This window comes from Aquarana catesbeiana, linkage group LG10 (assembly GCF_042186555.1).
Source record: "Aquarana catesbeiana isolate 2022-GZ linkage group LG10, ASM4218655v1, whole genome shotgun sequence".
In the NCBI taxonomy this organism is placed as follows: domain Eukaryota; kingdom Metazoa; phylum Chordata; class Amphibia; order Anura; family Ranidae; genus Aquarana; species Aquarana catesbeiana.
In genome coordinates, this window is record NC_133333.1 from 163,606,550 (window position 1) to 163,616,944 (window position 10,395).

The 10,395-nt window shown below is 42.1% G+C and overlaps 1 protein-coding gene across 1 annotated transcript; it reads right to left on the bottom strand.

The window, feature by feature from the left end:
* Positions 1-9,193: 9,193 nt before the first annotated feature.
* LOC141110083 (olfactory receptor 4Q3-like) lies at positions 9,194-10,132 on the bottom strand. The gene has a single exon (XM_073601305.1). The coding sequence runs from the start codon at positions 10,130-10,132 to the stop codon at positions 9,194-9,196; it is 939 nt and encodes a 312-aa protein (XP_073457406.1).
* Between the last annotated feature and the right edge of the window lie 263 nt (positions 10,133-10,395).

The following is a 10,395-nucleotide window of genomic DNA, read 5'->3' on the forward strand; positions in this document are numbered from 1 at the left end:
CTCCATGTATGTGTGTGCCAGTTGAGAGGACTGGGGAAGTGTGCCAGTCAGGAGGATTGGGGAAGTATGCCAGACAGGAGGACTGGAGAAAGCAAGCAGCCAGGTGGGCTGGTATCTTCTGCAGCAGGAGAACTAGGCTCAGAGTCTACAGGAAGGCAGAAAGTGATGCTAATTACTCCACAATGCACTACTTTATCTACAAAGGGACAGGATTTTCCTAGCCTGTAATGGTTAGTTGCTGAATTAACTTAAAAGACTGTTAATTCCCCTGGAGTGAATCAGCAGGAGTTGTGCATAGGAACTAATTGTGTGCAGGTGGAAGTAAGACCTTTGTAAATAAGGAGGAAGTTGTCCCTTTTTGTTCGTTGTTCTGGACATTTTCAAGTTGGGCATCCCAAAATTCCCTACTCCATCCAAGTTATCAACCCCTAAATAAAACAACAAAAACAAGCCAAGGACTGTTTTCTGTTTTTGAGTGCATGAAGGAAGTGCTGTGTGCCTGGCCGTGCAGTAGTGGGGAAGCTTAACTCAGCAGCTCCTACAAGGGGTGTGCTACACAAGCAAGATAGTTTATGTAAAAATTTGTAAACAGTAATAAATAAAATGTCTTAAAATGAGGAAAGTGGGAACCTAGTTACAATGGGAAAGGTAAGTATATCATATTCTAAACAGAAAAAAACCTCTTATGCTCTTTGGTATAGTAACTCAGGAAGTTATTTTTGTATGTACCCTAAAAACTTTTATGATACAATTTGTATAACTATGTAGCATTGTGGCAAGGTATTGTGAGAATTTCAAAACAACTGTTATGCCACGTACACACGAGCGGACTTTACGGCAGACTTGGTCCGGTGGACCGGACTCCGTCAGATAATTCGATCGTGTGTAGGCTCCAGCGGACTTTTTTTCCCCAAAAGTTCGACGGACCTAGAAATGAAACATGTTTCAAATCTTTCCGATGGACTCGAGTCCGGTCGAAAAGTCCGCTCGTCTGTATGCTAGTCCGACGGACAGAAACCGCTAGGGCAGCTATTGGCTACTGGCTGTGAACTTCCTTATTTTAGTCCGGTCGTGCGTCATCACCTACAAATCCATTGGACTTTGGTTGATCGTGTGTAGGCAAGTCCGTTCATGCGAAAGTCCGTCGTAAAATCCGTCGTAAAGTCGTAAAGTCCGTCGAAAAGTCCACCGGACCTAGTCCATCGAAAAGTCCGCCCATGTGTACGCAGCATTACACAAATACTGTAATGCTACGTACACACGATTGGACATTCTGACAACAAAATCCTGGATTTTTTTCCAATGGATGTTGGCTCAAACTTGTCTTGCATACACATGATCGCACAAATGTTATCAGGAATTCAGAACGTCAAGAACGCGGTCATGTACAACACGCACAACGGCACTATAAAAGGGAAGTTCAATACCAAGTGCGCCACCCTTTGGGCTTCTTCTGCTAATCTCGTGTTAGTAGAAGTTTGGTGAGACAATTTGCGCTTTTCAGCCTCGTGCTTATCAGTCCGTTACTGCTCTTCAGTTTGTGCTTGTGCGTTCGTATCTGTATCTGTTCGTATCTGTTTTTCAGTGCGTGTAGCCAGTTCATATCTGCTTTTCAGTGTGTTCTTGTCCGCTCTTCTGATTTTCAGCTTGCTCTTCTCAGGCCTTTCTGTTTTTCAGTGCGTTCTGTTAATTTGTTCTGACCAGCCGACCATTTTCTAGCTATGTTGCGGGTACATGCTCTTCATAGAGTTCATGCTGTGCAGGGGCTTGGTGTTGGGGTTCTTACTTTGACACAAGCACAGTCCATGAACAGGGCAGAGAGGAGTTCATGGACGAAGAATAGGAACAGGTCCTGCAGAAGGACTATGTTAAGGTAAGTTTTCTCCTTTAACATCACATTCTATGTATTTAATGTTTGCTAATGTATTGTATTTTTTTCATCAATCCCTAATTACCATGATTGTAATATGCTGTGAATGTCCCCTTTGTCCCCATGCATGCTTGAAGTTTTTAATGCTCCTTTTTTGTCCTTCATGCATATTTGCCTTCACTAACCTCTCCAGCATGCTATCATGGGCCCATACACACCTAGCCTAGTCACTTAACAATGTATTTTGTCCGCTCCATTGTAGTGCTTTACCCTAAACACCCCCTAAAATGTGTGCAAATGTTATTGTTGTCCTTAAATTCAGGCAGAGTGCCAGAGGCTTTTTTTTGGTGTCCCAAACTCCTTTGGAACCCTCCCCCCACCCTAAAATATTTACAATGGTCCAGAGGGTGTGAGGAATTTGATAAGTGGGCCTTATATTTTTGTCTTTAAATACTCCTTAAAATAAATGTTATTGGCCAAGAATGTTTGTGTCTAATCTGCTTGCAATGTTATGTGCAAAAGTAAATTTTTTTTTTCTTGTTTAACTCTACAGTTTCCTTTAACGCCACAGGAATGGCAGACTGTGGCTTCCCAATTTGCCCAGCGGTGGGATTTTTCCAACTGCAGAGGGGCAATTGATGGGAAACACGTCCACATCGTCCCACCCCCCAACTCGGGGTCATACTATTATAATTACAAGGGGTTTAATAGTATAGTGATGTTGGCGGTGGTGTCGGCGACATACGAGTTTTTGTATGTGGACGTGGGAATGAATGGCCGGATGTCAGATGGTGGAGTCATCGCCAAGACCAAGTTCTACAGACGGCACCAGAATGGTGGCTTGGGATTTCCATCTGCTGAAGATAATGTGGCAGGACTCCTGTTCATCTTCGTCGCTGATGAAGTGTTTGGGCTAGGTGAACACCTCATACAGCCATTCCCCATGAGGACCTACACCCCGGACCAGAGGGTTTTTAACTACCGGCTGGCCAGAGTCAGAAGAGTGGTGGAGAATGCTTTCAGAATAATGGCCACCCTGTTCCACCTATTCTTCACTGCAATCAACATGGCAGAATATAAACTGAATCATACTGTCCTTGCATGATGCAAACTCCATAATTTCTTAAGGAAAAATTCATCAAACTATGTGGCCTCAGTTGTGCCTGAGGCCAGATTTCCCGAACAAACAACCCTGGCAGCACTTGAAGCTGGCCGTCCTGGCTTACCCCACAAAGGGCCCTTGAAGTCCGTCAAAAATATATGGAATACTTTGCGGGTAGGGGGGCCATTGATATGCCAGCAAATGCGTGATACATTTTTTAAATACATTTTTTTTTAATCTGAACTAATATTTAATTTGACTTACTACTTGTGTTTCTTTTAGCTGTCTCCTAGGTTCTCCAATGGACTTTTCTTTTTGCCCATTTTCTTCAATAGTGCAAACGTAATTTATTTGATACATGAGGTGACAATCTCTTCTTCAGCTACTATGTTGTGGGTCTGCTACACACACACACACACACATTGTTTTTGTTGTTAATATATGTAATGCATTAATGATTGCAAAAAAAGAAAATTTTTCAGCACCATGAATTGTTTAGAGTCCTGAAAATGGCCTGATTGTGGCAAATTTTACAGCACTGTGGGGGTTATTTACTAAAGGCAAATCCACTTGGCACTACAAGTGCACTTGTAGTGCCAAGTGGATTTGCCTTTAGTAAATAACTCCCATTGTCACTGTAAACACCAACTTACTCCAAAAACTGCTTTTGAGCATTGAAAGAAGAAGCCACACATTGTTGAGTAGAAAACATTTTACTGTGTGCACATTCACATGTGCGTTAGAAAAGGGTTTTTGAACAAACCAACATCTTTGTGTTTATGTTTGACATTAGAAATATCATTCTTTGGGTTAAACAGGCATGTTTCAAACCATAACAAACACAACTCAGGAACTTACAAAGTTCAACTTTGAAAAAGTGAAGGCAATATCAGACATTTGTATGTCAAAACTGTGTTGATCTTGCCTTCATCAGATGGGGTCATGTCACCCCTGTAAAAGCCAAATTTTGAAGATGCACACAAATCGGGAGTCAAAATTTACATTTCCCTCCTGCTCCCATGCCTAATGTCAACATGTGCTAGCTCCCATCATGGGGAATCAATGGACGTATTTTGGGGGTGCAACCTACTTGAGTTGCGAGGAACTTGCGAGGGTTGCACCCACAAAACGCATACATTGATATCCCCTGATGGCAGATAGCACATGTTGACACACTGTGTGCATCTTCAAAATTTGGGTTTTAAAATACTTTAAAACTTGATTTCAACGAAAATATAACACAAAAAAGGTTACAATTTTTATGTGTTTTACATTCTGCCTAAAACATCAATGATGTTCTTCATTTTTTGTTGAACATCATTGATGTTTTCCTTTATCTTCTCTAAATCCCGATTGCACACCATTATCTCCTCGATGAGGATCTGTGCTCTTGCACTGGTGAAATAAGTTTCTTCTTCGACAACATCAACATCACCTAAAATAAAAAACACACCATGTATTAGAAATATGCAGGCACACATCTATTACCTGAAGCTGTGGTCTCAGACACTGACCTGTTGTGGTCACTATTTCGCCCACTTCATAAACCTCTCCCTCCACATCCTCACCTTGTGGTGTGCTGAGTTCCCCTTCTTTAGGAGGTGTGGGGCTCCTGGTGTCCTCAGATGTCCCGAGTCTTTTCTCCCCTACGTGAATTCAAAAAAGGTATACTTAGCACACAGATATTTGAGGCTAGAAATAGGAATATGAAACATTGCTTGGAAGTGTCGTACAATTGTCTGTTTTGGCAGAGTTCCAAGCTGATGATTTTTTCCCTTACCAAAGCTGGAATACTTACCTTTTTTGGACAAGTTTCACACATGGAGACACCCCTAGTATCCACTGGAGCACCTTCGTGGGACACCCTGCGTGGGACACCCTAAAAAGCACCTGCGTGGGACACCCTAAAAAGGCCTTATATCTCCTCCAGGATCGGGACGTTTCTGGCTCCGGGCTTTCCTTATCGTTGCTGCTATTATCACACACCTGCTGTGTCTTCGTCATGTGGTCTCCCACTGCACCGAAAGAGAAGGGGTGGGGAATATACTAGAAAGAATGAAATATAAGCATACAATAAAAAATAAACATATGAAAATATAAAAATATATAACAGTCATGTGTGCTATTAATCTGTGATAAATAAGGTGATAAATAATTAAAGTGCAAACATGCAAAAAAATCTCAAATCCAAGTGCTCATAAAATATCAAAAAGTGTGTTCACTCCTCCAATAAAGTGATATACAAATTCCATAAAGTTCATAAACGCAAAAGTTCATAAAAGACAAAACTCAAAGTGCATAGATATATTGTCCATCATCAGTGTTATCCATCGTGCTCATCCAAAATTGTGTATAGAGGGATATAAAGCATGCTTCAGTGTCAGTGCTCTCCAGTGACCCCCAACATTTCAACATTTTATCAATCATGTTTTCAGCGACTTTATAGATGTGTTCATGGATGCATACCTGGATGATATCCTATTTTCTCCTCCTCCCTTAGATATCATAGGACTCATGGTCTTGGAGCATCTCAACACTTACAGATTGTACATTAAGCCAGAGAAGTGTGAATTTGAGAAGCGCACCGTCCAATTCCTTAAGCTGGTCATGTTCATGGAAAAAATCTCCATGGATCCCAAGAAGGTTTTCGTAGTTTTTGAATGACCTGTGACTTCTGATAAGAAGGGTGTCCTGTGTTTCTTGGTATTTGCTAACTTTTACTATAGATGCATATGCAATTATTCCTACCATCGTTACCCCAGTGACTCAAACTCCAGTTCCAGTCTCTTTCTTATGGTTGCCAGAAACCCAGGCTACCTTTGATAAGCTGAAGACCTTGCACCAGTCTTAAAACACTCAAACCTATTAATTTTGTTCTGGAAGTAGACATGTTGGAGACAGAAGTAGCAGCGATCAAACCCCAAACACCTTTTCATGTCCATATTTGGTCAATGATGTCACAGGGGATGTTGCCAGGTGACCCCATCCCTTGTTTACTTCAACAGCAGGAGTGGAGCTGTCATTCGGTGCCGGTCGGAGCTGTCGGATATCAGGGGGCAGTGGGTTTTTTTTGTGTGGGTTAGCAGCATCATCCATCATGATTAATAAGGGCATAAATTGCTGGATGATGTGATTGATGATCAATATACCGTATTTATCGGCGTATAACACGCACAGGTGTATAACACGCACATTAATTTTAAGAGGGAAGTTTCAGGGAAAAAAAACTTAAATTTTAAATAAGGAACTTTGAAACAAAATAAGGGTCAGTGCCCATCTGCAGTCTCACCATTACCATCAATACAGCCTGATCAATGCCCATCTGCAGCCTCACAAGTGCCATCAATGCAACCTCATCAGTCCACATCAATGCAGCAGCCTCACCATTGCCATCAGTACAGCCTGATCGATACCCATCTGCAGCCTAGGGGGGACAGGGAGGGGGGTGGGATGAGCGCAGACAGATTATATACAGTGAGAATCTCCTATTATAGACAGAACACTGGTCCAATGGCGGCCCAGGAGAAGGGACTTCCTATTACAGAGGCCGCCAAGTAAACAGGAGATTCTCACTGTTTGTAATCTGATAGCGCTCGTCCCGCCCCTTCTCTGTCCCCCTGAGGCATCTAAAATTGAAGTATTGGCGTATAACATGCACGTGCTATTTGCACCTGAGTTTTAGGGTGAAAAAGTGAGTGTTATACGCCAATAAATACAGTACATTGCAAACATTTTTTAATAATCAACTTGTCAAAACCTGTGTTGAGTTTTTATTTGCATTTGACAGCTTTTCTGTGCATAAGAAGAGGTACTATGTACCCTATACACATTAACATCGGAGGGGTGGTATCTTGGGGTCACCTTATTGTTAATGGGGGCTTCCAGATTTCAAAAATCCTCCCAAACCCCCACAGCCACAAGGCCAGGGTTGTGGTGAAGAGGCCCTTGTCCTCATCAATGGGCAGACAAAGTGCTTTGCCATGGGGTCCCACCCCCCCGGAACAGTACCACCCCATGTTGAGGACATGTGGCCTGATATGGTTTAGGGGAGTTTACACTGTATATATAGGCTACGCTGAATGCAGAGTATATATACAGTATCTCACGAAAGTGAGTGCAACCCTCACATTTTTATAAATATTTTATTATATCTTTTCATGTGACAACACTGAAGAAATGATACTTTGCTATAAATGTAAAGTAGTGAGTGTACAGCTTGTATAACAGTGTAAATTTGCTGTCCCCTCAAAATAACTCAACACACAGCCATTAATGTCTAAACCGCTGGCAACAAAAGTGAGTACACCCCTAAGTGAAAATGTCCAAATTGGGCCCAAAGTGTCAATATTTTGTGTGACCACCATTATTTTCCAGCACTGCCTTAACCCTCTTGGGCATGGAGTTCACCAGAGCTTCACAGGTTGCCACTGGAGTCCTCTTCCATTCCTCCATGAGGACATCATGGAGCTGGTGGATGTTAGAGACCTTGCGCTCCTCCACCTTCCGTTTGAGGATGCCCCACAGATGCGCAATAGGGTTTAGGTCTGGAGACATGCTTGGCTAGTCCATCACCTTTACCCTCAGCTTCTTTAGCAAGGCAGTGGTTGTCTTGGAAGTGTGTTTGGAGTCGTTATGTTGGAATACTGCCCTGTGGCTCAGTCTACGAAGGGAGGGGATCATGCTCTGCTTCAGTATGTCACAGTACATGTTGGCATTCATGGTTCCCTCAATGAACTGTAGCTCCCCAGTGCCGGCAGCACTTATGTAACCCCAGACCATGACACTCCCACCACCATGCTTGACCTTAGGCAAGACACACTTGTCTTTGTACTCCTCACCTGGTTGTCGCCACACACCATCTGAACCACTGGCCAAATATGGCTCTCGCTGAGGAGTGTGCTGTAATGGGCCAAAGCATGCAGGTCAGGTGTATGCTTTGGCCAATCATTATATAGCAATGCACTGCAGTCTTGCAGTGCATTATGGGGCGCTCAAATTTGCTGCGAACACCCCATAAAATTCGCTGTTCGGTGAACAGGCGAACTCGCTCTTACCTTCGACTCGGACTCCAAGTTCATCCCTAATTTTAACACATATTTTATATTGTTGATCAGTAGCATGTATTGGGTTTAATTGTTTATTCGTGCAATGGACCATATGACTGCAAAATCCTTAAATATGTGCTAATGTACTAAAGTGGTACAAAAAACCTGCAGCTTACCAATTCTAAGATGCAGTGGCTTCATTTATTTCCTCCTTTTAGGATTTGTTTTCTAATACTCACCTAGTCATCCTACCAGTAAGTTTGTTATTTTTCAACTTCCTTTAGAAGATCAAACTGTCAAGCAAAAGTAGCATTTAGAGGGTTGAGACAAACTATTTACCACTGGCAGAGGTGCTTACAATACTTAGCTTTTGTTCAGTTATGTAAAATCAGTCCCCCAAAAGAAAAAAATCACTGTTTCTTAAAGCGGAGTCTTCAACAGGTATCCTGTTCCCACTTCCGGAACACCGGGCTAAGGAGCATTACTTCAGCAGCTCGGCTCCCTCCACCTCCCTCCTCCTTCCCCCAACTCTGGGCCTGTAGGAGAGCGCAGCGGTGCCTCGCGCATGCGCAGTAGGGACCCGACGTGAAGCCGTAATGCTTCACTATCGGGTTCCCTTACCAGCAATGGCGGGGGCAACCCCCACCATCGCTGGACTCCAGGACAGGTGAGTGTCCTATTATTAAAAGTCAACTGCTGCAGTATGTGTATCTGCTGGCTTTTAATTTTTACAGGGGTGGGCGGACCTCCTCTTTAAATGTTCAAAAAGGGTTAGCTGTAGTTCATCTTCAATTTGTTAGTCAAGTTCATCTGAATCTACTAATGTACTTAACACTACCCTCAACCCAGACTGACAATTCTGCTGTCCAAAGGTGTCTCTGTTGCTCCTTCATACAGAGTGGATACACTTTAAAGAGTGGATGTTTAATAACTGCTGCATTGCCTGTTAAAAATAAAGGATAAAAGCCTAAAAAATAAAACTAATGCATCCACCACATTTAAGGACTGATAAGCTAAAATATACTTGCAATTTACTTAATTTTATTTAAAGCGCTTAAAACTTTTGTAAGGTACTGTATTTGCTAAGTAAAGAACCATAGGTATTAGACAGTGCTACCATGCAGTATATCTCTGAATATACTGTATATTCATATTTATCTCTGATATCTCATCTATTTATTGTTCTTTTCGTAGCAATTTCTTGCTCAAAATTGATTTGATGGCGGTCTTTACCTCTTTATTTCTTAACGTATAAATAATTGGGTTCAGTAGGGGTGTTACCATTGTATAGAATACAGACACCACTTTATCGACTGCATATGATACAGAGGGTCTTAAATATATGAAGACACAAGGCCCAAAGAAAAGGGTGACAACAGTAAGGTGTGCGGCACAAGTTGAAAAAGCTTTTCCTAGGCCCTCTTCAGATCGAGCTTTAAGTATGGTGTTAATGATACCCATGTAAGACATAAGTAACACAAGGAAACATAGCACAGAGATCAGACCGCTGTTGGCCACATATACTATTTCAATGATGAAAGTATCTGAACAGGCCAGAACTGACAAGGGGTGGATGTCACAGAAGAAATGGTCTATTTGGTTTGGTCCACAAAACTTTAGTTGACATGTCATGATGATCTGAATTATGGAATGTAAAAAACTGGTGACCCAACAAACAAACTCGAGCCAATGACAGACAGTCTTGTTCATAATACTGGAATAGCGTAAGGGGTGGCAGATAGCGATGTAGCGGTCATAGGCCATGACCGTTAGGAGGATGCACTCTGTTCCTGCAAAGAAATGCAGGAAGAACAGCTGGGTGATGCAAGAATTGGAGGAGATTGTGTTGGTTTTGGAAAGGAAGTCAGCTAAAATTTTGGGGACGGTCACTGTAGCATAGCACAAGTCTACAAGGGATAACCTACTAAGAAAATAGTACATGGCTGAATGTAGACGTGCTTCAAAATGGACTGCCACTACAATAGACAGGTTTGCCAGCAATATAAGAATGTAGATAATGAGAAGGAGAAGAAATAGGGTTATGCTGAGCCTGGGGAAACTGGCCAATCCCAAGAGAGTGAACTCTAGGACTTTGTTCTGGTTAGTGGAATTCATTATTTCTAGGAATAAAAGAATAAATTAGACTAAATTATTTCAGGGTAATAGATGAAAATACAAAAATATAGCCAAGCTCATGCAAGATATTTCGTGTCCTTAATGTATTTTTTTTAAAAACAGTGTGGTAAATCATAATTGTATAAAGTTTTCCAAAGTTTTTTACCTGGAGATTCTGCCAGTAACAGCACTTCCTGCTGCAGGCTGATAATGCTAAGTCTCTGCCATATTTAGATAGAACAGCAGCAAGAATGGACTTTGCA